The sequence below is a fragment of the Folsomia candida genome, unplaced genomic scaffold (assembly GCF_002217175.1).
Source record: "Folsomia candida strain VU population unplaced genomic scaffold, ASM221717v1 Fcan01_Sc042, whole genome shotgun sequence".
Taxonomy (NCBI): domain Eukaryota; kingdom Metazoa; phylum Arthropoda; class Collembola; order Entomobryomorpha; family Isotomidae; genus Folsomia; species Folsomia candida.
Genome location: NW_019091234.1, coordinates 352,608 through 379,654, shown reverse-complemented (window position 1 = coordinate 379,654; position 27,047 = coordinate 352,608). Strand labels below are relative to the sequence as shown.

Genomic DNA, 27,047 nt, shown 5'->3' with positions numbered 1-27,047 from the left:
GTTCTTACCTGTTCCGTAGTTCCACAAGATCCACGAGGTTGCGAAGAAAGCGAAAATCCGAAGTTTGAGTAATTGGGGCATCCTGACTCCCATCTCGTCTCGTCCACGTCAAAAGTTTCAAAAACACTGGTTTGTCAATCAATCAACCCCTCACTCGTATTTTTCCCTTCTCTTCTCGAGGAAGCGATGACGAGGAGAAGTAAAAGTCTCGCACTGATTTCTCAAAAAAAGTGTGTGTACTGGCAGTTCAGCTTGGGAACTGGTTCATCAAAAGCAGGAAAAAGGAGCTGAACCCGGATGAGGAAAAGATGTTGATGAAGAGTTCTTCTTACGAATCCTTTGCTCTAATTTTCAATTAGTTTTCACTTTATGTCCAAAAATCTAGGAGAGAAAACAGTTTGGTTTCTGGTTGGTCGGATCTCGGATGTAAATCTGGTAGTTGCCAATGCTAATTTGGTTCAGAAGAGAGAAGACTTTTTCTTACTTACACGAATGAGGCGAGGAATACTAATTAGACTCGTCGACTACTGCTCCTTTCACACCACGCTGCCTCAGCAAACATTTTTGTCTGTTGTGTTTTCTCCGAATCTGACAAAAACAGGGCAACTGCTACTTCTGACTTCACCTCCCTTTGTAAATCTCTCTGCACTCTGGATGATTACGGGGATCCTGCGAGGAAGCAAGTCCGCTTCTTGATGAGGACTTGGCTCGACGTGGAAAAATAAATGCTAAATGCTTTTGGCAACTTTCACTCGTTCACTGCTGCTCAGGGGAAAGTGGGGTCGGGAAGATGAGACGGTGAGCGGAGAGAGAGCGTGTGAGGTCCTGCTTACTCTGACGACAGAGGCAAACTGAGCCAGAGACAGGGCAGCACGGAGGAAAAATCTGACTCGCACCACCAACAAAACTCCCTCAAGAAGAGCCAAGTGAACTCGAAAAGCATTTTTTCTCCGTCCGCACTGCGACCAGTTGAACCTCATTTGATGCCCTGATGATGGTACACTTACCAAACCACACCCACCCATGACGTCTCACATTGCCCCCTAGCCATAACGTGCAGCTTATTTTGGTCTACAATTTAACTTGAGGCGACATTGGGGATGAACGAGAGAGTTTGAGTCGAACTTTGAACTTTGAACTTGTCCCGACTTGGGGGAGGGCAAAACAACGGTTAAAATTTTATCTCATCGTCTGCAGTCTCTCCACTCGATATTTGATGAGGCTTTAATTTGGTGTATTAATTTGAGATGGTAAACAATACAATATGCATAGTGTCTTATCAAGATCTGTCTAATCTGTCTGATTGTGGTTGGTTGGCTGTGTTGCAACACATCCCTCCAACATGTTGGAGGGATTCTTCTTGTATAACTGACTGCGAATGTGTTTAATCTAAAAATAGGACGGTTATGAGAGAAAGTGAGCACGAGAAAGTGCGTCAAAAAATTATATGACGAATGTCGTTGATACTGTGTTTGCAAATATTAGATTTCAGAATTTTTAATGGATTAGAGTGATTTGAGTCAAATCATTTGACCTTTTAGAACCAAGCAGCAGTCTCAAAAGGTGAGGAGGAAATTGAGACGATGCGATACGCAAGAGAGAGGAAAGGATTGGGGCAACGAGTTCGCTGGTGAACGAGCGCCCACTTTGCTCTCAAACCGCGGATCAACACTGGACACCAAGAAACTTTGCGACGTATGACGACTTGTGACTTGACAGTTGTTTGACCGGAATAAGGCAAGTGGTCACATCGATAATTTGATACATACACCATTTACTTGTACCACATGACATTTATATTAGCATTTTTACTAAATTGTGATTTGCAGGTGTTTAACTAAATAACAATTTGTCCTTTTTAGTTTGCGGTTTAAAGGATTATTTTGTGTTTGAAATTTGGATAATCCCCCCGGCAGGGACTAACAAATCATAATGCCTTGTGAAATGATTACTTTGCAACTCGGCCAATGTGGCAATCAGAGTAAGTAAAATATAATCATTTTGCAACGAAAATTTCGTTACGAAATTACGAAACCCATCATGAGTAACTGAAATAAAATCATATTTCACATTTACAATTATTTGTTTGATGTTTCCAGTTGGATTCGAGTTTTGGAAAAAGTTGTGCGCTGAGCATGGAATAAATCCGGAAGGAACGTTAGAATCATACGCACGAGAGGGTGTGGATCGTAAAGACGTGTTTTTCTACCAAGCTGATGACGAGCATTACATTCCCAGAGCAGTTTTACTGGACTTGGAGCCCCGTGTAATAAATACCATTTTGCAGTCACCGTATTCCAAGGTGGTCACTTTCACATAATGAAATGTTAAATATTTTTTTTATAAATTGTAATTGGTTATGAACCTCGTCAAAGTAGAGCTTATAATAATACTTGTTCCTTTTGTCTTTGCATAGTTGTATAACCCAGAAAATGTATATCTGTCTCAAGACGGAGGCGGTGCCGGTAACAACTGGGCAGCTGGATATGGAAGAGGTCACAATCTCAATGAGGAAATCTTTGACATCATAGACCGTGAAGCTGAAGGGAGTGACAGTCTTGAAGTAATTTCGTATTGTTTGTGCAATTTATTGTCTAAATGTTTTATTTAGCTAGATACTTATTACTCCAAGCGTTGTATATTCGTAAGATCAACAATTATATTTATGTAGGGTTTCGTATTATGTCATTCCATTGCTGGAGGTACAGGATCTGGTATGGGCTCCTACTTTCTTGAAAAAATCGCTGACCGCTTTCCAAAAAAGTTGGTGCAAACATATAGCGTCTTCCCCAACCAAGATGAAATCAGGTTCATTAAAACGATACTAAATAATGCACAAAATTCTCTTTTTAATATTATTTTATTTTGCAGCGATGTCGTCGTGCAACCATACAACTCACTGCTCACCCTCAAACGTTTGACTCAAAGTGCAGATTGCGTCGTAGTGTTAGATAACACTGCCCTCAACAGAATTGCCACAGATCGTCTTCATATTGAAAATCCATCCTTTACTCAGATCAACTCTCTCGTCTCGACGATAATGTCCGTCAGCACGGCCACTTTAAGATACCCGTCCTACATGAACAATGACTTGATTGGTCTGATATCTCCGTTAATTCCGACTCCACGTCTTCACTTCCTCATGACTGGGTACACCCCTCTCACATCAGAACAGGAGGGGACGTCCATTAGAAAAACTACAGTACTGGATGTGATGCGGCGACTCCTCCAACCAAAAAACATGATGGTCTCTACAGCCCACGATCGTAGTGCACATCATAAATATATTTCAATTCTTAACATTATTCAGGTGAGCTTAATTCTTTATATTTTTTTTGAATCCCTTATTAATTGCAACTTTCGTAATTAATTTCAGGGAGAAGTTGATCCGGGTCAAGTTCACAAATCGCTTCAACGGATTCGTGAGCGAAAATTAGCAAACTTTATTTCATGGAGTCCAGCCAGTATTCAAGTCGCATTATCCAGAAAATCGCCCTACATTCAAACTGCACATCGAGTTTCCGGACTTATGTTGGCGAATCATACCAACATTTCCTCAGTAAGCGACTACTTTTTAAACATAAATTTTTATCTTGTTCTACAACAATTTCAGCGTATTTAAATGTTTCTTATCTATATTTCAGCTTTTCAAAGGTGTTTTGAAACAGTATGACAAACTCCGAAAGAGAGAGGCTTTCTTGGACCAATTTAGGAAGGAAGACATATTTTCTGAGAATTTGAATGAGTTGGACGACTCTCGGAACGTTGTGCAAGATCTTGTCGACGAGTATGAAGCTGCAGCCAAACCGGACTATCTTCAGTGGGGACTTAACAAACTCGTCAACGCTTAATTTCTTGAAACGCTTTAAAAAGTTACAAGTTTACGCTTCAGTTGTGTTCCTTATTATTATTTGCTCTTTGTACTTTTTGTACTTAAATCTACATAGTTCCGCTCAATATTGTTTCGTTAATTATTGTGCCATTAAGTTTGCTCGGTTTAATGCATTGGTGTAAAAACTATAGGCCCCAAAAACTATAAAATTCACAAAGTAATTTACTAAAAGATTATAATATCCTTGCTAAATCTATACCGTTATTTGCATCAGAACAAAAAATATAAATTAGTTGAATGAAACTACGAAACAAGTCGTACATGTGCATCCAGTCATTGTAAAACCACAGATCCATAATTAGATGACCTGGGTAATCCTAATTATTCAATAAGGCAAATAAGCGCATGGACGAACGTGAAACAGTTGCATATTATCAAATTCATACAAACTGTGAAAGACGGGAGGAGGATTAGAGAGCAAAACGAGAGCAAAGTCAGAATCACGCGTAAACAGAGAACTGCTGTTTTGCAAGTCACAAGTGGGTTTAGGGATGGTTGTCGTCGTTTAAATTTAACAAAGCAGTTAATATTTTAGTAGTGTAATTAATATAATCACTACCACCACCACCAACCACCATCAAGTACAATAATGATTTGAAGGATTTTTAGTGGCTTTGTTTAAAAATAGGCATATTGACATTTAAATTAATTCAACAACGTGAAAGTTTTCCAAGTTTGTAAAATGTGATACAGTTTAAAGTACGATAAGAAGGTTATGGCAGTTGTATTGTATCAGAGGTCCGAGCCTCGTCATAAGGAGTGGCTCCCACTTTTGTCCCAACAGGTCAGTCATTTATTATCAACTTTTCTCAGTAAAATAATAGATTATTATTAATAGTCCTTAATAAGCCAATTAATCTGATCATTGGATTTTAATAATGTGCAGATTCGACTTCGAAACCTGACTCAAATTATACTCCTCAACGTTTCGGAACATGTGTTGGACAAGGAAGTTGGCTATTTCACACTTCACGTCAGCCCAATGTCGGCCCCATTCTACACGAGCAGCAAGGTTCCCTTCGCCAGGGTCACGGGCTGGCCAGAAATCCAGCTTTCCCTCTGTTTCACCAGACTCTCTGCGTCCGCCGCCATCCTGAGGGTATGGACAGGGGCCGGAGTTCCTGTCCTCTCTTGGGGTGTCCACTTTCGAGGCCTTCACCACCTCGGACACCGTGACGAGTGGAACAATCATGCGTCCGAGTTTCAGCCCAACACCCTCATTTTTCTCACCCCATTCGGATCCTTTACAAGTCTTTGCAGTCTAACGTCCCCTCCAGTTCAACCCCAGCGATTCCTTCAAATTAAGACAGTCTCAGATTCTCCTCTTCGGTCGTCATATACCCTGAAGAAACTCGTCAGTTTGCATCATTATCAACGATCAGTTTTGGAAGAGGTCAGTAATTACTGTTCTAAGTAGCAATTTTTATTATTCTGTATTGCGTAATAAGAATATTGTTTCCCATTCGGACTGTTAGCATGCACTTGGAGAACGATTGAAAATGGATTTGGGGATGCACGGATTCGGAGTTGGCAGTCCAGGTGACAACAGGCAACAACCCACCCTTCTTTCGGAACGACTCATTCAACGAGCAAAGCTTGGACGACAAAAGTTACGTTTAAAGGAAGAAATTGAAGTGATTGCGCTGAAAGTGCGTGGCCTCGTGGAGGAGAAAGGTCGAGCTGAGGGGAGGATACGAAGGCTAAAACAGGACGCTACGGGCTATGAAGAATTGAGTGCAGATTTGGTGACGCGAATGCACAATTTTACAACGGAGCGAACCAATCTAAAGGAAATTAAGGCGACTTTAATTTCCAAAGGACAAAATCTTGGCAAATTCAGAGCAAGCGTATTCCTACGAAAGAAGCAACTGATCTCGGAACTTTTGCACATTTATCCTTTAGAACTTGTACGTTTTTTACCCGAATTAAAGCCGTCACACCAATGTTACATAATATGTATTTATTGTTGTGTGATTTGAACAGTTTTCGTACTATATTACAGGTCGAGGGATCCAAAAAGTACTCAGTCAACGGTGTTCAACTTCCAAATGCTGAAGATTATGGAAACGAGACAGGAGGACAGATCTCTGTAGCCTTAGGGTACACGGCCCATCTTGCTGCAATGCTGGCATTTTTCCTCGATATTCCATGCCGCTATCCCATTCGACACTTTGGTTCACGATCCCGAATCATTGACCACATCACGGTACAAATTCCTGACAAGGAGCGAGAGTTTCCTTTATACTTTAAGGGAAAAAGGGATGTCTATTGTGCCTACGCTATCTACCTGCTAAACAAAAATGTCGCTCAACTTCGGTGGTATTGCGGATTGTCAACTCCAGATTTAAGGGCAACTTTGCCAAACCTTGTGGAACTGCTCACTAGCCGACTTGTCATTCCTGGGTAACAATTTTGTATTGACTGATGCACATACTTTCGTATAAACGTACTTTAATTGGCATTAGTTAAACCATTTACTGTCAAAACTCTAGATGGCCGCCCAACATCGGAGAGGCGTTAGAGATTGCTCAAGAAATTACTGAAGACGTGGACTCTAATTTTCTGGAAAACGAATTCACCATGAGTTTGGACAAGGGGTTGGATAAAATGCTATCTGTCGCAAATGCTGGAGTGAGTACACAGTACTAACAATAGGATCAGATCAGATGAACTTTAACATAGAAATTTCATCGTCAATTTTCAAGGGTGCATATTTAGCTGACTCATTGTCGGATGGAAACCCTGGAGGCAACTCCACTGCGTTGGGAGATATTCAACACGGTCGAGGTCAAGACAGGTTTCTAAGTGGGTGGAAGAAAAAGACATACATTGAAACAGACGACTTTGACCCCAAGTGGCTGATGGATTCCATGAACTTGGACTTTGACTCTGGGCGCAAGTTGTCAATGTCGAATTCTTCTCCTCCTCCAAGACCTACTTTTATCATTACTGGCGATGACAGTGATGGTGGTCCATCCAGAAGACGAAGAATGGGACAAGTAGAGGCTCCTTCTCTGGAAAATCTACAGGAAGGAAAAATAGCAACTACGATTCAGGCCGAATTGCGACGAACCCAAACCCCTTCACGTGAAATTGCGAGACTAGAATTAGATATTAAGGAATCTGAGCGACGAAAGAGTCGTGGGGCTGCAACTTCAGTGGGGGTTCCTACAAGTTCAGAAATTAGTAGTGCTACCATTAAACAGTCTCCTCCGCCTCCTCTCTTGTTGTCCCCTTCATCTTCTTGTCCAAATATAATACCTTCACTCCCTTCAGCAAAAAATCCAGAATGGACGGCGACGGATGAGCCACGGCTTATGAGACCGGGATTTGATAGCAGTAATAGCCTGCTGGACCAACAGCATCAATCCATTAATTTATCCGCAGCTCATCGTGGTATGTAGTGTTGTAACACATGCATTATTATAAGTAATTATTATTGTAGTAGGTACATTATTTCTAATGATGGTCGTTCTTGTTTTGCTCAAATTAGATGAAATTCAAGTACAACATTCAGAAGCTTGCAACCCCGACTACCATATTCCACCTCCGTCGGTAGAAACAGTGACTTCATCGCACGACGCCGACTCCACTGAACAACAAAACGCAACGAATTCTATTCGCAATTCGTCTACCCCCTACCCTGCAGATAATACCAAAGAAGTATGCACAACCAATATGACTCAGCATTCTGAGTCAAGTCTAAACTGTGATATTGAATCGCCTTCTACTACAACTACGAATAATAAACACGAAGGCGACGCTATAAATGGCGAAAATTCAGAAAATTCAATCCTGTGGAGGAGAACGGAAGCTCTCCTTGGTTCCCAGTCATTTAATTTAGTTCGACGTAGAATGTCCACATCCGAATCAACGTGATACATCTCTTTCTAACTTGTCAAGAATTATTACGTTTTTTGAAAAACATTAAAACTATCATGATTATAATTCAGTTCACTATTATTATGGGTTGAATAAACAAGTATTATTCAGTTCATACGTTGAGGTGAGATGGTTATATTATCATTACGGGTTATATTATCACCGGTGCTGAACGGTTAGCACTTTCTTTGGAATCTAGAATTAATCTCCAATCCCATTGTGCATAATTCAGTTGGAATATGGAATGAAATACACGAATCCGCCTCCTCCTCTCTCGTGTATGTATGGATGAACCGTTAATAAATTGATGAAATTGGTTGGAAGTTGGTGGTGCTGGCGACGCTATGTATTGTGGTTTGTTGGCTGTATCGATTCTTCGATCCGCACTTACCAACAACAAACCCGAATAAGAATATAATGCTATGGGAGAAAGTCAAAACTGTCATCAATCGTCAACCATCATCATCATCACCACCAAACCAACCACCAAACACCAGGGGAAAGCAGCCTTTATTTGCTTTCTCCTCATCCTAAAACAACAAATAACTTAATGACCGTATCGTCTCTGAATACTTAGTGCTTATTACTTGCATAGTCCTCCTGATCGGTTAAAATATTAGCGAGATATTCGAGCTGTGTGTGCGTGACCCGCTCTTGCGAAATAATAAGAAGATGATCGTTGAGGTTGCCGTTGTTATCGCCAGCAATCCAGGAGCTGTCAATACGGAGCGCGAGGATGGGTGGAGGAGAAAGTAAGCAGAGCTTAGAAATCGAGAGGAATCGTCGCCTCCGTGAGTTTGAGGAGGAATTGGTTGACTCTTCTTCCGCCACGCATAGCCCCACACCCCTCACACACCAATACTTTGACCAGTTTCTGGGTCCGGGCAGCAGCAATAGAAGAGACAGCAGTGTGGATGGTGATGCCACGACCTATTTTGGACCAGGAGGAGAGGCGTCATCCGAGGGGGATGAGCAGGTTAGCGACAAGGAGGTCGAGGACGCCATAGCAGAGTTGGAAGAAACCTTCCGGACTCTGTCGCCCGCCGTCGCCATTGCAGGGCGCAAGGATGAGTTGGGGGTTCGAGAGCTGGAGCGATCCCAAAGCTGTGGCCCACTCACTCCGCCACAAATGGGGGGACAGAATGGTGGTGGGAGTCGGGATCGAGTGGGGACTCCGATGGGGCCTGGTGGTGGTGGTGGAGTGAGTGGAGGAATTGGAATTCCCAGATACAATCGCAGACCCCACGGTCATAACAATAGTTTGCCCCATCACAGAAGAGGAGGGACAGGACTGCATGTGGGGGGAGAGGACTTTAAGGGAGGAGCACTCTCAGCTCCACCCGGCGTGTCCAATGTAAGAGACGCAATTCCGCAGTGGACACCTGTGAGTTTTGCATGTAGAAAATAACAGCATGCACAGTTAATTAGTCGTAAAATAATACTTTTGAAATCTCGCAGCCCCAAATTGACGGATTTGACTTGGACAAGTTTCGTGAAGCGAATGGCGTTGGTGGTGGTGCGGCCGTGAGTGACGCGCAGGACGAGCAAGGAGCCAGGAGGGTGGACAGCGAGGAGGAGAGTTTTCGTGGTGGGGTTGGTGAGGGGGGCGTTGGTGGGGGGAAAAGGGGGGCCAAGGCTAAAGGAGTCTCTGCACCGCCATACACGAGGGAGGAGGTAATTGAATAATTATTAATAAATTTAACTAATTCAAATCCACAAATAAAACAGAATTATTTGAACTATCATTCCAAGTTTTATTTTAATTAGATGGAACTCCTCCGGAAGTTGGAGCGAGAAGTCTGCTAACATTTTGACCCCATGCTGACTATTGACCAGAAGCAATTAATGCTATACACATAGTTTTCTTAGATGGGTTTAATGCTAATCAATCAATACGTGACTCAAATGGTGGTGTCAAATGAATTATAAAAGTGCTAAACGACGTGACCTCAATATCTACGATATAGATTTTCTGTAATGATATTTTAACATTGTTCGACTCTATATACTAGACCATGTATTATGCATACCTGGATAGATTGTATTTAGATAGATGGTTGCGTAGATTAATCTATTGAAGTAAGTGTTCATGTGTATAATGATAACCGTATACGTGGGAGAAAGCAATAATAAAACGTGCATGTACCATGAGGAAAGAGGAAACTCTCTGAAATGTTGCATGAATGTTCATTTAGTTCAATGTAATTATATATTACTTACGTAACAGGAAATGGTACAACATTATATCAGCGATAATCAAGAGCGTACTTAACTACGAACTGTGTAATACCGCAGTACCATTTCAACTTTGAGAAACTTAAATTAGTGCAAATATTTGGCTAATGCTATTGACATTGGAGACGAGATCACCACGATCGCATCTATTCATGTATGCATTTGCAAGCATGGAAAAATATATGATTGATAAGCCGTGTGACCCTCATGACGGCACAGACATATGAAATTCATATTATGAATGTCACATAATTCACACAGAATACTGGTGATAATAACAATCAACACTTTTATGCACCACCACCAAGATTTGGATTGCAATGAAGGGAAACTTGAACTAGTTGAGCTGTTATTAACTGAAACTGAAAACAGATGATGGGAAACTAGCGATTGTTGAAATGAACAATGCTGTAACAAATTAAAAGAAATTTCAATTTCCACCTCATCCTGTCGGTAAACGAGAACAATGAAGTGAAAGTGAAAAGAAGATTAAGATTTTCAGAGAAACGGTACTTGGTTTGGCGTCCTTAATTTTGTGCTACTTTTGTTCCTGTGCCCGTGACGTCATATCTTGCATACAGTGTGGTGGGTGTGGCTTGGTGATCTATTCAGGCCGATAAAATTAGTGCACTACATAGTGTGTTATAGTAATATTTGTTCCCGTTGCAGCAGTCAAGATGGGACATGAAAGAGTTGGTGAAATGGACGACGGGGTGCGGACTCGAGGAACAAATAGGCAACCAGCGGCACCAAGAGAGAATCAAAGGGACCAGGTAATTACTTTTACACGAATATCATTGAATAACTGAGATAGCTCTAGCTATGTAGCCCAAGTGAAATGATTTAAACTTGTTTCATGTCCATGTTCAGGCAAACGAAGGACGAGAGATGGAGATCGTTGAAGCTACCGTTGCAGGCTTGGTCGGCCTGATCACTGCCGTGGGGGCCAACCTATTCACAAGATATGTCATCCACTACCTAACGTGATCCTCAAGTCGTCAACCTCAATCCGTCCTACGTGACCAGGTCCAGTGCAATCTACAATCTTCTATATCTTCTGCATATCAGTGTGAACACTGCTAAAATAACGATGTCAATCTTCCAAGTTCTTCCAGTTCCAAAGATTAGAGTTTATCAATCCATTAATACTACAATTCAAGCTTTTGTACAACTTTTTCATTTGAGAAAAACCGAGTAAAAATGTTACGATGATTTGTTGACCAGAATTAAGGATTCAGAATTGATTGACACTTGTCATTTTCTTCAAGAGTGCTTCGCCTTCGCTTCATCTCTTGCACTCTTTTGCTCATGTTGCGATGCTGGCGCCCATGTCATGCCATTCCGTCATGTCAGTCCATCAGATGATGAGAGGTCAGCAGTGGGGGTTTACGAGGTGTGAACCACTTTAAGTGGATTGCACAATACAAACTATACTAGATACATGGGAACATTCTCAGTTGGTGACGTATTTAGAACTGATGATGCTCCACGCATGGCCCAAAGGTTATTAGTTGTACGGAGGGAGACTGGGAGAGCCATGGCACGATCATCAGTGTGTAGCTGCCTTCCTTCCTGGCCAGTCGCCAATCCTCACTCCTTCACATTCATTCTATTTAAAATTTAAATTTCTCTCCTGTAACCTGCCAGCATTGCGGGGCTGCCCTGCCTCACAACAACTTTCGACGCATTCCATTCAGCAGGTCAGTAAGTGGACACCTCGGGTGGGAACATGGGAGGAGAAGGAGGACGATGGACTCTAGCCGGACTATTTTTCCTTGTACTTCCGCTTCTTCTTGAAGGGATACAGCTAACAGATTATGGTGAGTGTGTTTCTGAACTTGTTGGCCCAGTTGGGGAAGGTGGTGGTGGGTGTGGCATTTTCATCACGCATCAGGACACCCAATTCAGCACACAGTTAGGTGTATGCATTTCATGCCGGCCATGGTCCGTGTTTGCTCCTTTTGAGCAGAAAGAGAATACGTGCAAAAGTGTGCAAATTCCGAGTAACCGGACGACGGAAAGTTTCTCACTATGCTATATCGAAGAAGGCGAATATCGTATTGGGTTGGGTGATGCTGATGCTGCTACTCCTGGGTTATCCATCCAATTCACAAGACGAAATATCGCCTTCCTTCTATGCAGGCTACCGTCCATTTCTACGTACACCCAGAGCTGCACGTAGCCAAAAAACTGTCTCAACGGCAACTAACCCAAGCGTCATCAGACCATGACCACGAGATGAAGAAATTGAAATTGAGCAGAAAAAATAATAAAATAGTAGATCAGCAGATTAGATCCAGCAGAATAATTCTTCTTGGGTGGCTGGTTCCACATCCTGCGATGTACATGCATAAATACACCTTCAAAAAATTACACAAAACTCAACCACTTGAATTTCACTCTCATGCATTTGCATTTGCACTCCGGACTCGCTTAACAGCCTCATCAGTGGTCACTCTCAAGGTCAGAAAGGAGTGAGATGTCTTGACACCCGTATGAAACACGAGGATGATTACCTACATGAAAAACACACATGATCCATCATCCATAGATAGATAATTAATAGAGTATAAAGCCACATACTCACATATTTAATAATTACATGTTTTTGATGTATTAATTTTTGCAGAGCTTGTGGTGGGTAACGGGGCCAGACTGTTGTTCTTTAACTACAACCACTCTCTTAACGTGGACGTAACTGAGTGGACGCCAAAGACCAAAATCATCTCCATCGTTCCTCACGTCCCCTCCAACACCCTTTATTTCACCGTCAAGACCAAGGACACTGCATCCATTTTTGCCTTCAACCCCCACAAAAATGCGACTCAATTACTTCACAGAGGTGTGTGCCTTGTTGTCCCCCTACAGTTAACGAAATGTCTGACTTATTGATTGAGGATTATGGTTTTATAGGAGTTAAAGGATCCGTAGGGACCTTGGCTATAGGGCTGAAAGAGAATCAGGATACTCTATTTTGGGCGAATCCGTTGGAACGGTCGGTTTGGAGTCAACCCCTCTCGCTAGCATCCAATGCCACCCTCCTATTCCAGGATCCTAACGCTACTTTCGACAGCATTGCATTCCATCCAGCAACTGGGTAAGCCATTTAAACAATTGCTTATATACGGACATCAGAGTGTAGATTTATTTATGGTTTTTTCTTGTAGGCAAATTTTGTACACGGTGTGGAGACGTAGTAATGAGAGTGAGATTCTGGCCTACAACCTCGCAACTCATACCACGACGAGCCTTCTTGGGGATGTCTTCCAACCTCGAGGTCTGCATGTGGACGTGGCTGGAGATTCACTGTATTGGATTGACAATCCTCCAGGCATCTATTTCAATGTGGGGAGGGTGGACTTGAGGGGATTGAATGGTCAGACCGCCGACCGAACAGTCCTCCTGAAAGATCAGAATCAGCACCCCTTTGCCCTCACCCTCGCCTGCTCAAACCTACTCTGGACGGATCTCATGAACAAGGCTTTGTGGGAATGGAGCCCGGAACTGAAAACTTATAAGCAGCTCATGTCCTTCAATAATACGGCCCCGCATGGCCTTGCTCGCCTAGCCAACCCTACGTGCCCTCCACCTAATGAGATGACGACGACGCAATATCCTCATTCGATGCTTCCTTCCCCCGAGGAATCTAGTGTAGAAGATATCGCACCACCACCATCTACAACAATTGGAGAAAACGGTGTCAACCACCATCAAGTCAGTAACATATCCTCGTGTGAGGTTGAGGAAGAACGAGTATGTCTCAATGGAGCAGCATGCTTTAAAATACACGACCAACTTCACTGCCTGTGAGTTTATTTTTCGATACTTTCGTATGCAGATGGTTAAAATACATAATAGCACTTAATTAATTTTTATCCTTGCTGTAGATGTAAACCAGGGTTTTTGGGACCAAATTGTGGGGATGAAGAAGAGAAGAGGGGGACAGACTGTATTAAGGCAACCGAGTGGGCATCCTCCAACAACAACCCTTCAATGACACCAGTAATTACGGTTGCCCTTGTTGGTTTGACTTGCCTGGTTGTCGTACTTTTACTCGTGGTGGCAGGATTGCTTTGCAAAGTGCGGCGTTGGCGGAAGAAGCCCACCATCCGGAGACGAGTCGTAGTGTCACATCGATCCGATCTAGAAGCCAACCCTTCAACCGTCTGTGAAATGATTGACATTGAAAACTGTTGTAACATGAACGTCTGCGAAACGGTAAGAAACAATTTATCCATATGTACGACGATCAATGTTTTTTTAAGTCTAACAAGAAGACTTTGCTAATATAATGTGTTTGTAATTATAGCCATGCTACGAACGGATGGGGAGTTTCAGCGTTGGTTCTTCTGTCGAGTCAGGAGGGGGACGGACCAGAAAGACGTCGGTGAAAGAAGACAAAAAGTGCCTCCTCTCATCGTCTTCTTGAAGGAATATCAGTAGCTATTTAAACATTGCTACAGTACTTGGTGCGTCTCTGCCCTGCTGAGAAACCAGCTGCACCTTGTACTATTTTTGTTGTATGGACGTTTATCATTAGTATTAACAAGTCGGTTGTGCTTTAGAATGAAGTAATTGTTTAAGTTTCGTTAGCAAAAAAGAGACTATAGTTTCAAGATAAAAGTGTTGATCACACACTTTAAAAGACTTAAGTTATCGTTTAGTGCACAAATAATAGTCAGCATTCGTCGGTCCTCTTTTCCTTCCCAATAGGTCGGACCAAGTTAGTAGAGTGGAGAGTTATAAATCTCAGGAGAAATCTCAGTTGCTCAACAAGAATAAGAAGCCCTGACCCTGCCAAAAAAGAGGAGATATCATCCAGAGCTCTCTTTTTAGATAGTTTTTCTTTTTTGGAGACGGGAATCATAAAAGTCTGAACTTTCGTACCTCCGAGGATAACCCTTAATCGATCATTGCATGATTGGATTTGGGGTTATCCACAGTAAAATCTTTACATTTTTACCCATCACCAACTGAGATTCATTCAGCATTCTAGAGATGCTTGTTCATTTTAAGGCAGCCAACATATTTGTGATTGTTGAATTTATGACACGAGAAGTGATCTTCATTCGACTTGAATTACAACGTGTAGTGATATGTGTGTACTTTTAGAGGCGAGCACAAAGTTACCTATGTATTTAGAATTAAAATAAAATGGAGGCTGGGTGGACCACCTTCAGCGACCAGGCCCCTCAAACCCATACTAAATATTTAGTATGATGCCAACTACGACGCTACATAAATATATTCTATTATTCCTACCCGTGTTCAATTAATAAATACGTATTAATAACTTGGCTTGGATACGAGGGATTTATTTGGAGGTGGTTCTAGTAAATTTTTAGTCAAATGTTGTTCAGAGTTTATCCAAGACAAACATTAAATAAAGACAGACCTATTTTATTTACTGTATATATACTTAATTATTGCGTATCGATCTTCTGCACTAAAACAAGTGGCATCTACTACTTTTTCCGCGTAGTGTTTGATCACACCTGTATTCAATTTTTTATCCACGCACAGGAGTTCTTGGGCTATTTATTTATTTGTCATGTTTGTTTAGAGTCAAGTAAAGTCATTGTTTAATGTTGTACCCTGAAGCTGGTATGTTCTTGGAAATTACACACCGACAATGACTCGGGCATTGCATACGAAATATGCTACGTATTGTTGTTCGCAGTCAGGCAGCGTCATGGTCATGAGCCACTGTTACTGGTTGATGTTGGTGCATCTACTCCTCATTTTGCATTCTGCCACCCCCATGCACATTTCTTACTGCGGTTCGGACGGTTCCTTGATCACTTTAGGACACAACAGCTGCTCTGGTGGGTTCAATTTCGGACCTCATAAACTCTCCTGCGTCTGCATCAGTGGAATGTGAGTATAGTCATCAAGTGGCCCCATGTATGTACGTAGTACGACATTTTTGGTTGTGATTGATCTCTGGCCTCCACCTAGCTACCGACTATGGATGGACAACTGCGTGGTCTACGATGGTTTCATGGACGGCGGATGTTCCAGTCTTATCGTGGCTGCGGGAGAGGCGGCTGACACTGTTGGCGTCGTGTCTAGACTTCGGTTCGCGTCTGGTTTGGAGTCGGAAGAGCAAGAGTGGGTTAACTCCACGACCGCAGTTTTCTCGGCCTCTGCCAGTCGTGACTACGAAAGTTGGCAGGCCTGGGAGGTGGGATCGAGGGCATCAACTACGGCCGACAACTTTTATACGACGGTATGCTACACATAAGGGCTTTCTTTAGAAAGGTATGCAAATATTTAGGATTTTCCTCACTAACCACAGCACGGGGACGCCTTCCTGCTCACGAGCACGCCGCCAAGGATATGTGTGGAGAGGAAGTTGAAGGATTGGGATGAGATTTGCAGATATTTCAGAGAGGAGAACAACCAACTCTGGGGTCCAGGAGGGATCGAAGTGCAGGTGGAGGAGAACTGCGCAGCTCCCTTCGGAGCCAAGAAAATCCCCCTGCGATCGGGCAGTTGCTACAACATTATGAGGCAGCAAGACTGTGAGTCCTTTCTTTGAAGTCAGAAATAATCAAGTGATGAATTAGAATGATGATGTCGATAATATTCTTTACAGCAGAATGTACACTCTCGTGTGGTGGCAGTGGTGGTGGTGGTGGTGGAGAGTCTTCGACTTATCCAACCCCACCCATCTCGACTTCTACTGAAAAGGTGACTGAAGAAAATAAACTCTTGCAACGCCGATCCCCCAGCAGCAAAAAGTCTGATAATGACAAAGGAAGAGGTGATATCAACAAATCTGCGAACAAATCCGTCTCCACTTCCTCTGAACAGAACCCTTTCAAAGCAACCACAGCTCACCAACAAACTCAACAAACCAACTTTTGGTTGAACCGGAAGTTGAACCATTACTCAAAACTGCGTCAAGTTGGATACCTCAAAGCGCACGACCTCACACAAATACCGCCCACTCGCACTTTTGAACTTCTCGAGTTGATTCGCGAGATTGGGAAGCGTGTCTGCGGAGGGGATCAGTACGTGTCGTCACTCTACATTGACCAAGCGCTCGACCTGTTCGTTCTCCTCCACAAAGGACGTAACTACCGATACACGGAGGATTTGGGGGGATCGGAGGCTGGATGGATTCGCACAATTTTGGGTGGCTGCTTACTAGATGCCAGACCACTTTCTCTGGTCATGGGAGACACGGCGCCACCCGGGTGCACGGACCTTCAGAAGGTGACGGGTTTCGTATAAAATATATAAGTAATAGCAAAATATATAAGTTATAATAATTTATCAGGTGACCGGGGTCTGCGCGGATGGACTCAACAATTGCACTCAGCTGAGGGTGAGCAAACGCCATGGCTTTGAGGACGGAGACGGGCTCAGCAACGGCGGGGTCTCCTCCACAATCGGGACATATCATCTCGTTGTCGAGACTGCGTGGGACTTGGTCGACTTGGCGCAAGTCGTTTGTTTCCCAGCATTTGCTCAGAGCTACAGAATGTTACATCAGTGGGAACAGGCGACAGAGAAACTCTTTACGAGGGAAATTCGCAAGTTGTGGTGGGTGTGGTTTCATATTTTAAGTCTGACTCTGCGAATGTACATTATAATGCTAATATTACTGCAGGCATAATCCTGGTTTATCGATGAAAGCCTACCAAAGCCTGCTAACACCATCCGCTGGGGTGGACGCACACAATTTAGAAATGTGTGTCGAAGGAGCCTATGCACTTAACCCGTCCCTCAGCAGACTCGTAAGACCACCTGAGCCGAGGAGGTTCTTCAAGAGAAGGTATCCTCCCTGTTCATGTGCAAAAATTGTGTGCAAATTTTCATAATTTTCATGTTTATTTTGGTGAATTTTTCTGCAGGAAGCGAGACACGGAGCAGGTTGCGGCGGACGTTTATTGCAGGGCGACAGAACCAGACTTTGAGTACCCATGTTGAGATGCGGACCAATTTTTAATTGGAATTAGCATTGCATTGCTCATTTAGCCTTCTTATATGAGTTATTGTATGACTTGAAAATAAAAAGCGAACAGAGATCAAGATTATTCTCATGTTTCTCATCTTGTTTTATTTATTTTGCATTGGATCACGTCAATCTGCCCCGAAACTGTACACCGGCCAAAGTCCAAATCCATTTCTACCAGCAACACTTTATCAGGTGTCAAGCAGATCAAAGATTGACGATTGAAAATTAAGATCGGCTGTGTGATGACCACAATTCTCCGCCGAGTGGACCACAGTGTGGGTAAGGTTGTCTCCTTTCCTCTCCTCCTAATTACGTAAAATTACTAAATCAGCGGAATTTTTCTATTGTTTGTTATCTATTATTAGGATGTATCTGGCGCTGGAAGATAGTCTCTCTGAGGTCATTTGCCTCCTCCTCATCCAACACCCCAAAGATCACCACCCACTACACAATTCATCCTCGCGACAAGGATCCACGATGGAAAGGTTCGAGCACTGTTTCTAAAACTCACTTGCAACCTTTTAATCGTCCTTATTCTTAATTTTTCTTCCCGCAGATGTTGATTTTACCCGTGTTGCGGATGAGGCCGATGTTGTGATTGTGGGCGGTGGTCCTTCCGGTCTATCCACTGCCATTCGCCTTAAACAGCTTGCCGCTGCAGATGGCGGTCGCGAACTGAGAGTTTGTGTCGTCGAGAAGGCGGCGGAAATTGGTGGTCACACGCTTTCGGGGGCCGTCATCGAGCCAGCCGCACTCACTGAACTTATCCCCGACTGGAAGGAGAAGGGCGCCCCTTTGAACACTCCCGTCAAGGAGGACGTGTTTTCCCTCCTCACCTCAGCCACATCTCGCCTCCCACTTCCCATCCCTCCATGGGTCCCTCTTCACAATCACGGCAACTACATTGTCCGGTTGGGTCATTTGGTGCGATGGCTGGGTGAGCAGGCAGAAGGGCTCGGCGTGGAATTATACCCCGGTTATGCCGCAGCGGAAGTCCTCTTCGACGACACGAAAGAGGGAGCAGTGAGAGGAATCGCGACTAACGATGTGGGAATTGCGAAAGATGGATCCCCAAAGGTGAGACTGTTTGGGTGACCTTCAGTGAATCCTCCTCTAACCCAAATACTTGCATGTGCAGGCATCTTTCGAACGTGGGATGGAGTTCCACACACGCGCAACCGTGTTTGCAGAAGGGGCTCATGGCCATCTCACAAAACAGTTGGTCCGCAAGTTCAATCTCCGGTCAAACTCGGAACCCCAAACGTATGGGATTGGTCTGAAAGAGCTGTGGGAAATTCCGGCAGAGAAGCATCGTCCTGGGAGAGTTGAGCACTCGGTGGGGTGGCCTCTGGACAGCCACACGTACGGGGGAAGTTTTCTGTACCACTTGCAGGATGAGAGTCCCCTCGTGGCGTGCGGCTTCGTTGTGGGATTAGACTACGCAAATCCGTATCTCAATCCATTTAGGGAGTTTCAACGATGGAAACACCATCCCAGCATCAGTGCCACGTTGGGAGGCGGTAAGAGGTACATGGGAGCTAGCGAATAAAAATTTAGTCTGGATGCATATTGCTACGATTAATTTAATTAATTTAAGTTTTGATTAATTTTTTTCCAGGATAAGTTATGGAGCCCGTGCTTTAAACGAGGGCGGTTTTCAGTCCATTCCAAAGCTTACCTTTCCTGGTGGGTGTCTCATTGGATGTGGAGCTGGTTTCCTGAATCTGCCAAAAATTAAGGGAACACACAATGCCATGAAAAGTGGGATGTTGGCGGCTGAGAGTATTTATGAAGCCTTGGTGGCCAGCTCAGACAAAAGTAAATACAACATGGAATTAGTTTAAAGACTTTTTCGTCCCATCTAATAAGTTATTGTTTGATTCCGCTGCAGCCATCGAACCACTCTCTTATCCCGACAAGATAAAGTCGAGCTGGATTTGGAAAGAGTTGCATTCCGTGAGGAATGTGAGACCCTCATTTCACACAGGTTTAGGTCTCTACGGGGGTCTCATGTATGCGGGCGGAGTGTACGGATTCCTCCGAGGAAAGGAGCCTTGGACCCTATCGCACGGCACGGCGGATCATGCCCGACTGAAAAAATTGTCGGAAGCAACTCCCATAGATTATCCAAAGCCGGACGGTGTTCTTAGTTTTGATCTGTTGAGTTCTGTGGCTCTCACGGGGACGAATCACGAGGGGGACCAACCCCCACATCTCACTCTCGCCAATGATGCCATCCCGGTGGAGAGGAACTTGAAAGAATTTGGCGGTCCAGAGGGCAAGTTTTGTCCTGCAGGTGAGGATTTTCTCACAAATTATTACAATGGTCAGATAGAGTATCATCATTGACACGGTATGCATTTTCCTTAAAAAAGGTGTGTACGAGTTTGTCCCAGTGGAATCTGGAGATGGGGAAAGACTGCAAATCAACGCTCAAAACTGTATCCATTGTAAAACATGTGACATTAAGGATGTCTCTCAAAACATTAACTGGGTGTCGCCGGAGGGTGGGGGTGGTCCAGCGTATGACGGAATGTAATCGTCTCTTGCCTCTAGTTCTTACAAATATCATAGATTATTACGATTTGGGTGCTGTATCAACAAATTATTCTTAACAAGACCGATAATTATGTAAATTATTATGCTATGCAAATTGTGTATGATTAGTAAGAAATAGGAGACAATAATAGTAACTTTATTTTTCTGTGGAAAAGTCGTTTCGTAGCCTGCCTGCATAACCTTGACTTTGACTTGACCATCTCAATAAACCAGTGTCAATTGGATAGGATATAGCATTAAGCTGCTGTTGTTGATCACAATCACGTCTAATATTAGCCTATCTACAGATGCATGTAATGTACATGTTGTGCATTATAGATTCTCTTCCCCTCCACTGTTTCTCGTTTAGTCTCATTCACACTGTGACCTTCGATATATTCACATTCCATCCTCTCCCCGAGAATCATACACGCACACATTTTACTAATTCAAGTTTAAACATAAAATTATGGCGTGTGCCCTCACTCCGGCTCCCAACGACCTTCTGGGTCTCATTCAACTGCGACGACAACGGGCCACACAGGTCGTGCTTGAAGCAAAACGGCAAAAGGGGGCGACTTGGGAGCAGATTGCAACCGCTGTGGGACGTTCACCAGTTTGGGTAAGCATGTCGATTTGCGTATGCCTATGCAATTGTGAATTATAGTCACGAGGTTATATGCATATTAATTCAGGTGACATCGTGTTGTCTTGGGGAGAACGCGATGGACGTCGAGAGTGCCGAGAAACTGGTTGCTTTCCTCGGTTTGGAAGGAGCAGAGGCCAAAACGACGGTCGAGGTTTTGGTGGCTTCCGTACCAATGAAGGGCCAGCTCGATTGGAGCCTTGCTGTTCAGGATCCGACGATCTACCGACTTCACGAAGTTAACCAAATTTATGGCCTCACTTTGAAAGAGTTGATTCAAGAGAAGTTTGGAGACGGGATCATGAGTGCGATCGATTTTACAATGGAGTTGGAGAAGGAGCAGGATCCCAAGGGCGACAGGGTCAAGATCATCATGAGCGGAAAGTTTCTTCCATATAAAAAGTGGTGAAAACAAATTATGAAAAATAAATCTTAATTCGTAATCTTTGGATCCTGTTGCGTGTTTGATTTTTGTCATTTTACGTCATATTTAATTTACGAGGAAATTTAAACCTGTACAGTATGATAAATGCATAATTAATGTGTAAAAGTAGAAAAGCTATACAGCGCCCTCCGCTCTGTTTCTTCCCACGTCGAGCAGAAGAGTCAGAAATGGGAGGAGGAGGAGGATTTGTGGGGGTGTGGAATAGGGCGAAGTACTGTTGGCTAAGGTGTGGGCGTAGTGAGCCAACCCCAGCCCAGCCTTGATGTTGGAGTGCAGGGTGTTGGTGAGGGTGACGTTGGAGTGCGGAAAGGAGGCACGGCACTCGAGGGTCACGCTTCCGTCTCTGATGATGGTCGAGTCCACGCGGAGGGCGAGGTGGGACGTGGAGCTGTAGAAAGTCGTCCCGTCCTCGCCTTTCCCAGCCTCGTAAGTCTCCCCTCGGACACACCCCCCGCAACTGGAGGGTCGGATGGGGGCCTTGTTGACCAGCCAGGAGAGTGAGGGCGAGGGGAACGCCCTGTGAATGTGACAACTCAGCGCCAACTCCTCTCCCACGTTGGTCCAGGGGTGAAGACCGGAAATTGTTGGACCTCTTTCCGGAAGGGCTGATTCATAAATCGCAGATCAATTAAATTCTCATTTTTCTAAAGATCAACTTAACTAAACTATTGTAATTATGTGTCACCTATGACTCGTAAGAGATGATCTTCTCCCAGTGTTTGGAAGGATGGTGCTTCAGCCGATATTTCACAGCGATAAACGCCAGCCGATGACATGGCAATCTCGTCCAGTCTGACTTTGTTGATAGAGGAGCCACTCACCTACACACATAATAAATACGTACAAAAACATGTCCAGTAATATTTTTAGGTAGCATTCCTCACGTTGACGGTGACCCCTTTGAGAGGAAAGACGGTGATGTGCGGCTGGTCTGACGGTTTGAAGCGGAAGAACTCGTCGTTGTCCTTGTACCATTTCAGGGCGTACAGACCAGAATCCTCCAAACCCAGCTCAAACCCACATTCCAGAATTCCACCCTTCCCAAGGATGACATACTCGGGGATGACGACGGACGTGAGGCGCAAACTGGACACGATGTCTGAAAATTCCCAGAAATTAGGATCCCATCAACCTTTTTTTCCCTTCTTGTGTATCAAATAAAATAAATAAAGCCGGAGGAAGAAGATTGAATTCTGAAATCATAAAATAAATTGAAAGTGGACCAGAGAGCTGGTTCAGTGAGGGAGAGCAAGCAGTAAGCGAATTGTGTACAAAATTCGTCTATGCAGTTTCATTTCGTGTTCCATCACCAAAAAAGATCTCGGAAATATTCCTCCATTTTTTTGTCTGGATGGATTTCAACCATTTTGAATCGTGAAGTGGTTTGGATGGTGATGCAATTCAATTCATTTCGTCCTGGAAGAGACTGGAAGAGATGGCACTTTGCATGGACAATTGAACAAAAGTGCAGAGACATTGCGAGGAGGAAGTCAAGTTAAAGTAGTCGAAGGGAGCCTGGCCTGGCCTGGGCTGCATCCATATTTTTCATCGTCACGAAGATGAATCCCATTGACTTTGAATTCAATGAACTGGATGATGTGACAGTGCAGCGGAGGCGGAGGAGGTCATAAAATAGAGTCAACACTGAAATTGTTCCAGCTAAAGGATGAACTGCTCCTCCCGACTGTGGAATCGTGGAGAGATCATAAAAATGAGGGATGGAGTTGATGCTGCACATTTTCATGGCTTTTAGAAATGTGCTTGACAAACTGCCAACGGACTCAACGACAGTTCCTCTTAAACCAAGAGCTTGTATTTCTATGCGAGCAATTAATTCCTCGTGCACGACAACAAGAGGGGACGCGGAAGAAGAATGAGCTCATAAATCTTGGGCTAGTTGGCCTTCTTATCAACATTCGACATGGCACATTGGGAAAACATTTACACGAGGGAGACCAGACCAATTAATGGGGTTTCGGATGAACGCCCACAATAAGCAATCCACAATAAGCAATGGTGGGCGTCTTGTAGTTTATTTAGTAGAGAGGAAAAAGCAACACCAGCAACAACCGACCAGCCAGAGATGACAGCAGTAAAAACTTGCTGGTGGTGGAGAGAGGATTAATAAAGGTTGCTTTGTTGGTCTGCTGGCCACCACTTGTGGGCGGAAGTGGAATGGACAGCGAGAGAGAAAGCTGGACCAAAGTTTTACTTTTGTTTAGTTGAACGTGGAAGCAATGAGTCACCCAAGTCGGAAACAAACAGGGATCACATCACCTATCTCAAAAACGAACCCCATCCATGCGGGTATCTATCTCTCGGTCGAATCTCCATCTCAGTTTAGGAGCCGCATCCTCTCTCTGCAGGCCTAATAAAATGAAGTGAATAAGCGAGGATGGAATCTGAAGTCTGAAGTTTGGTTCCCTGGAGAGCGAGTCGGGATGAAAAATGGTCGCATCCTCTCAGGATCCATTCATTAAATAAAATAAAACTAGCCAAGGCCCACACACACCACAGGTCACACAGGCCACTCGCACCACCACTCCTCCTTCGTCTGCAAAGAAAGTGCCGAGTTGTAAAAACAGAGTTTAAGTAACATGCTGGGGCTGAAGCATGAGTGGAGGGGCTGAGAGCTGCGAGAGAGCGTGTGACCCAAGAGCAAATGCGGAGCAGATTCGTCCCTGGAAAGCACAAGATGAAGAAGAATAACTTTCCCATGCTTGTAAAACTTCTCATTCTCGGCACAATGAGTTTTCGGAGCGGGTGATTAGGCCGTGGTGGTGGTGACCCTCTGGGGAGTATCACTTCATTCACTTCCACCACCACCACCAGACGAGTGGCAGTCTGCCTATCGCTCCCAGTCAGCCCTTCGAGATCTCCTGTTCGCCCGGCGTATGTACACACACTATGCTCCCCATCATCTAACAGCACAAACGCCTATTGGCAAAACTCCCACTCTGCTCCAAATGTTGTTTATTCATTCCGGATATAGTCAATCAATCTCGTCGTCAATTAGCCCATGTATGCGCGCAGTGGATGGATGGCTGGGTGGGTGGGGAAGAAAGGCGCCGCTGGAAAAGAGGATCAATGTGCATGCTCATTTGAATCTTGAATTCAGGCAGAAGCCGATCTCTGCACAATAATGTTCCAATTACACACGAGAGGAGCATTTAAATGCCCAATTGCACGCCTCGGCGTTATCGCGAACTTCTCATCTCCTCATCTTGCTGAATAAATTGCTTCTTTTACTTTTTATGACCTAGGGAGCAGCGAGAGAGAGGCAGATAAGCGGGGTGGATGGATGAAGCTGCTCGAGTTTTGATACCCGAGTGAATTGATCAGATTATTATTATATTCCATCCATCCAACAGCCCCGCAGCAGCCAAATAAATACACATTTGTTCCTCGGTTCGCTTAAAGCAACCACAGCCCATTGTTGGCTCAAGAGAGAGAGAGAACAATGCCACGCGACCACATCGACTCCTTCTGCCTGGCTGGAAATAAGGCAGAGAGAGATGCTGGGATGGATAGTGAAATATGATCTCCAGTTTCCAGTCGTTACAAATAGTGTGTTCTACGTACGTGCATCATGCGGGCATGAGGCGACCCTCCCCAACAATCGGCATCATCAGTTACCATCCTTCTCCTGCAGTAGAAGCAGAATCCCCCGAGATGAGCCCTTCACAATAATTCTCTCACAGACCCTCATTGTGCCAAGAGGGGCACGCACTCCACTTCACAATTTGTACAAATCTGGGCCAACTCACTGGCTGAACACAGCTCGCTCCCTTCGTCATGAATGCAGATCAGCTCACCTTTCTCGGGGTGATCCATGGCTGGATGATGATGTGATGCCATGTGGGCTGGAGGACAATAGGGAAAGTAATGAGAGAGCAAGTGTTCACCCTTCACAACTCTCGTTCCATGGGAAAGGCCAACATGTGGTGGAAGGAGGCCTAGGCGAATTCGAACAGATCCATTTCTTGGTCCACATTATAAATGACACGGGCTGAACCTCACCAACTTGACCATTAGGAAACCTCCTAGCGCAATACGACAGGCAGAATGAAGAGCCAAACAACCAATATTGCCCAACTAGGATGAGAAGGAAAATCGGTTTAGGTGGTGTTCCGGGATATTAATGAGGAGCAGAGGGTGTGGATTGTACGAGATGAGTGGATTATGTGATTCCGCTAAATGCCGTCATGCCATTAGACTAAATTGTGTCCTACACTACAAACAAAGCCCAAGAAGGGTGGACAACAGAGCTAAGCAGCAAGTGAGACTACTCGTTTAGTGCGTGAGACGGAATACATGTTTTTATAGCAGATTGTTGCTTTCCTTCCGAGGAAATCGGAGCTTTTCACGTCGTCTTCGTCTTCGTCAATCTGTCTCTTTCTCGCCTTTCTCACTGTCAGGATGACTGTCAACACGCATTACTGTGGAGGAGAGATGGAGGGGAAGGCGAGACCAAGGAGGACGAGGAAAGATGAGACAGACCATTCATTATGGAGTATCCACTAATATTAAGTTTCACCGTGAATTAAATAAGCTCATATTTTGTTTATCATCGACCATCAACACTCATTCCATAGCGAATCCAAGAATTGAGATGGATGCGAATGCAATGTAACAGGGGCAGCGGTTGGAGTGGAGAAAGAAAGACCCTGACCGACAATGGACGTGGATTGGATTATACGCACTCCATTATTTTCTCCTCGTTCCGTGACGATGTGACAATGATTCGGTTCGATGTGAATGTGAGCGGAGGATATGCGTGAACAATTGGCATAATTGCATTAAAAAATGCAGACTGATGACAACCACTAAATGCATGAAATACTGTATTTTGTAGAGTTGGGAAATTCGTAAACAAATTTTCAACAATTAAAACCTCCATGTGATACTTACGAATGGAGGAATGCAGTCCCAACAGAAGACACAGAAGCAGAACGTTGTTGATCATTTTGGTAAATGAGCAAGCTATTTGACTCCCTGCGTGGCACCGGGATTTGCATACGTTTTTTTGTTACCCAATTCAACACACCGCACTTTCACTTTTGCTAATGCACAAAACAATTAGTTGAGGACAGATCGTCGTTCTTGCCTAATTCCAGTTTTTAGCGCCCGCATGACGATAACTTTACTCCTTTCACGCCAAGCCAGAATATTGGTGCGTTTTATGCGGTACTACACGGGAACGAACTCAACCTCACTCTACCCGGGTTGTCAACGCACTGAGCTCGCTCCCTCGAATCTCCGCACCCGGATAAAGTCTGATACTTTTTTCAGGGATTTGAAGTTCAAGAGCAAACTAACCGAAGGAGCAAACTAACCATAAAGCTACCAAGCTTGTTGTGCGAGGATTTCGTCCTCTCCATAATTCCTGGATTTGCTTGGCTTCAACTCAGCTCAGGTTCCTAAAAGTGTGAGCTTTTTGATG

The 27,047-nt window shown here is 44.1% G+C and overlaps 9 protein-coding genes and 1 long non-coding RNA gene across 13 annotated transcripts in view; 8 read left to right on the top strand and 2 right to left on the bottom strand.

Annotated features, from left to right (window-relative positions):
• Positions 1–856, bottom strand: part of LOC110861456 (limbic system-associated membrane protein) — a 103,175-nt gene extending 102,319 nt beyond the window's left edge. Inside the window, exons 1-2 of one of the 2 annotated variants that reach the window (XM_035844753.1) lie at positions 489–856; positions 9–381 (exon numbers count right to left, since the gene is read on the bottom strand). In XM_035844753.1, coding sequence (XP_035700646.1) covers positions 9–93 — 85 coding nt within the window. In that variant the 5' untranslated portion in view covers positions 94–381; positions 489–856. Of the gene's footprint in view, positions 1–8 lie in introns of both variants that reach the window. The other variant, XM_022110567.2, reaches the window with a different exon arrangement.
• A 731-nt stretch (positions 857–1,587) lies between these two features.
• On the top strand, positions 1,588–4,084 carry LOC110861458 (tubulin gamma-1 chain). 2 transcript variants are annotated; one of them, XM_022110569.2, is made up of 8 exons: positions 1,588–1,737; positions 1,863–1,981; positions 2,100–2,302; positions 2,417–2,563; positions 2,672–2,808; positions 2,872–3,310; positions 3,377–3,559; positions 3,645–4,084. In XM_022110569.2, exons 2-8 carry the CDS (start codon positions 1,933–1,935, stop codon positions 3,849–3,851), a joined length of 1,365 nt encoding a protein of 454 aa, XP_021966261.1. In that variant the 5' UTR covers positions 1,588–1,737; positions 1,863–1,932; the 3' UTR covers positions 3,852–4,084. The 2 variants fall into 2 exon arrangements, with proteins under 2 accessions (XP_021966261.1, XP_035700647.1); XM_035844754.1 differs by having other exon boundaries at positions 1,645–1,737; positions 1,830–1,981.
• Positions 4,085–4,320: 236 nt separating this feature from the next.
• Positions 4,321–7,891, top strand: LOC110861528. Its single transcript, XM_022110660.2, has 7 exons — positions 4,321–4,676; positions 4,779–5,285; positions 5,368–5,799; positions 5,895–6,295; positions 6,385–6,523; positions 6,598–7,288; positions 7,386–7,891. The coding sequence occupies exons 1-7, from the start codon at positions 4,608–4,610 to the stop codon at positions 7,769–7,771; spliced, it is 2,625 nt and encodes an 874-aa protein (XP_021966352.1). The 5' UTR covers positions 4,321–4,607; the 3' UTR covers positions 7,772–7,891.
• Positions 7,892–9,394: 1,503 nt separating this feature from the next.
• On the top strand, positions 9,395–11,235 carry LOC110861564. 2 transcript variants are annotated; one of them, XR_002549062.2, is made up of 4 exons: positions 9,395–9,448; positions 9,542–10,594; positions 10,679–10,782; positions 10,880–11,235. It is a non-coding gene; the product is annotated as an uncharacterized LOC110861564 (long non-coding RNA). The 2 variants fall into 2 exon arrangements; XR_004833191.1 differs by having other exon boundaries at positions 9,434–9,448; positions 9,527–10,594.
• LOC118433117 (protein cueball-like) lies at positions 10,687–14,438 on the top strand. Its single transcript, XM_035844723.1, has 8 exons — positions 10,687–10,782; positions 10,880–10,992; positions 11,657–11,709; positions 12,639–12,851; positions 12,923–13,106; positions 13,177–13,815; positions 13,897–14,227; positions 14,319–14,438. Exons 1-8 carry the CDS (start codon positions 10,687–10,689, stop codon positions 14,436–14,438), a joined length of 1,749 nt encoding a protein of 582 aa, XP_035700616.1.
• Positions 11,420–15,432, top strand: LOC110861561 (protein cueball). The gene is made up of 6 exons (XM_022110693.2): positions 11,420–11,829; positions 12,639–12,851; positions 12,923–13,106; positions 13,177–13,815; positions 13,897–14,227; positions 14,319–15,432. Exons 1-6 carry the CDS (start codon positions 11,739–11,741, stop codon positions 14,436–14,438), a joined length of 1,578 nt encoding a protein of 525 aa, XP_021966385.1. The 5' UTR covers positions 11,420–11,738; the 3' UTR covers positions 14,439–15,432.
• Positions 15,433–15,701: 269 nt separating this feature from the next.
• LOC110861563 lies at positions 15,702–18,052 on the top strand. The gene is made up of 7 exons (XM_022110696.2): positions 15,702–15,886; positions 15,968–16,238; positions 16,308–16,533; positions 16,608–17,230; positions 17,295–17,560; positions 17,628–17,792; positions 17,872–18,052. Exons 1-7 carry the CDS (start codon positions 15,702–15,704, stop codon positions 17,945–17,947), a joined length of 1,812 nt encoding a protein of 603 aa, XP_021966388.2. The 3' UTR covers positions 17,948–18,052.
• A 54-nt stretch (positions 18,053–18,106) lies between these two features.
• LOC110861560 (electron transfer flavoprotein-ubiquinone oxidoreductase, mitochondrial) lies at positions 18,107–21,602 on the top strand. The gene is made up of 8 exons (XM_022110692.2): positions 18,107–18,254; positions 18,341–18,460; positions 18,532–19,052; positions 19,114–19,502; positions 19,594–19,793; positions 19,867–20,271; positions 20,351–21,135; positions 21,209–21,602. Exons 1-7 carry the CDS (start codon positions 18,218–18,220, stop codon positions 20,512–20,514), a joined length of 1,836 nt encoding a protein of 611 aa, XP_021966384.1. The 5' UTR covers positions 18,107–18,217; the 3' UTR covers positions 20,515–21,135; positions 21,209–21,602.
• Positions 20,983–21,568, top strand: LOC110861562 (cyanate hydratase). Its single transcript, XM_022110695.2, has 2 exons — positions 20,983–21,135; positions 21,209–21,568. The coding sequence occupies exons 1-2, from the start codon at positions 20,983–20,985 to the stop codon at positions 21,566–21,568; spliced, it is 513 nt and encodes a 170-aa protein (XP_021966387.1).
• Positions 21,603–21,623: 21 nt separating the features above from the next.
• On the bottom strand, positions 21,624–26,883 carry LOC110861439. Its single transcript, XM_022110546.2, has 4 exons — positions 26,516–26,883; positions 22,489–22,703; positions 22,290–22,425; positions 21,624–22,209 (listed from the first exon to the last, which is right to left on the bottom strand). Exons 1-4 carry the CDS (start codon positions 26,568–26,570, stop codon positions 21,719–21,721), a joined length of 897 nt encoding a protein of 298 aa, XP_021966238.1. The 5' UTR covers positions 26,571–26,883; the 3' UTR covers positions 21,624–21,718.
• Between the last annotated feature and the right edge of the window lie 164 nt (positions 26,884–27,047).

Coding starts and splice junctions, on each gene's coding strand:
- LOC110861439 (XM_022110546.2), bottom strand. CDS start 26,570: ATGATCAACAACGTTCTGCTTCTGTGTCTTCTGTTGGGACTGCATTCC. Junction 22,704..26,515: donor GGGACTGCATTCCTCCATTC/GTAAGTATCACA, acceptor GGGAATTTTCAG/ACATCGTGTCCAGTTTGCGC. Junction 22,210..22,289: donor TCATCTCTTACGAGTCATAG/GTGACACATAAT, acceptor TTTATGAATCAG/CCCTTCCGGAAAGAGGTCCA.
- LOC110861562 (XM_022110695.2), top strand. CDS start 20,983: ATGGCGTGTGCCCTCACTCCGGCTCCCAACGACCTTCTGGGTCTCATT. Junction 21,136..21,208: donor TGGGACGTTCACCAGTTTGG/GTAAGCATGTCG, acceptor ATATTAATTCAG/GTGACATCGTGTTGTCTTGG.
- LOC110861561 (XM_022110693.2), top strand. CDS start 11,739: ATGGGAGGAGAAGGAGGACGATGGACTCTAGCCGGACTATTTTTCCTT. Junction 13,107..13,176: donor GCATTCCATCCAGCAACTGG/GTAAGCCATTTA, acceptor TTTTTCTTGTAG/GCAAATTTTGTACACGGTGT. Junction 13,816..13,896: donor CACGACCAACTTCACTGCCT/GTGAGTTTATTT, acceptor TCCTTGCTGTAG/ATGTAAACCAGGGTTTTTGG.
- LOC110861563 (XM_022110696.2), top strand. CDS start 15,702: ATGGTCATGAGCCACTGTTACTGGTTGATGTTGGTGCATCTACTCCTC. Junction 17,231..17,294: donor GGTGCACGGACCTTCAGAAG/GTGACGGGTTTC, acceptor ATAATTTATCAG/GTGACCGGGGTCTGCGCGGA. Junction 17,793..17,871: donor AGGAGGTTCTTCAAGAGAAG/GTATCCTCCCTG, acceptor ATTTTTCTGCAG/GAAGCGAGACACGGAGCAGG.
- LOC110861458 (XM_022110569.2), top strand. CDS start 1,933: ATGCCTTGTGAAATGATTACTTTGCAACTCGGCCAATGTGGCAATCAG. Junction 2,564..2,671: donor AAGGGAGTGACAGTCTTGAA/GTAATTTCGTAT, acceptor ATATTTATGTAG/GGTTTCGTATTATGTCATTC. Junction 3,560..3,644: donor ATCATACCAACATTTCCTCA/GTAAGCGACTAC, acceptor TCTATATTTCAG/CTTTTCAAAGGTGTTTTGAA.
- LOC110861528 (XM_022110660.2), top strand. CDS start 4,608: ATGGCAGTTGTATTGTATCAGAGGTCCGAGCCTCGTCATAAGGAGTGG. Junction 5,800..5,894: donor ACATTTATCCTTTAGAACTT/GTACGTTTTTTA, acceptor ACTATATTACAG/GTCGAGGGATCCAAAAAGTA. Junction 6,524..6,597: donor TATCTGTCGCAAATGCTGGA/GTGAGTACACAG, acceptor TCAATTTTCAAG/GGTGCATATTTAGCTGACTC.
- LOC118433117 (XM_035844723.1), top strand. CDS start 10,687: ATGGGACATGAAAGAGTTGGTGAAATGGACGACGGGGTGCGGACTCGA. Junction 12,852..12,922: donor GACTCAATTACTTCACAGAG/GTGTGTGCCTTG, acceptor ATGGTTTTATAG/GAGTTAAAGGATCCGTAGGG. Junction 14,228..14,318: donor ACATGAACGTCTGCGAAACG/GTAAGAAACAAT, acceptor TTGTAATTATAG/CCATGCTACGAACGGATGGG.
- LOC110861560 (XM_022110692.2), top strand. CDS start 18,218: ATGACCACAATTCTCCGCCGAGTGGACCACAGTGTGG. Junction 18,255..18,340: donor CCGAGTGGACCACAGTGTGG/GTAAGGTTGTCT, acceptor ATCTATTATTAG/GATGTATCTGGCGCTGGAAG. Junction 19,794..19,866: donor GGTGGCCAGCTCAGACAAAA/GTAAATACAACA, acceptor ATTCCGCTGCAG/CCATCGAACCACTCTCTTAT.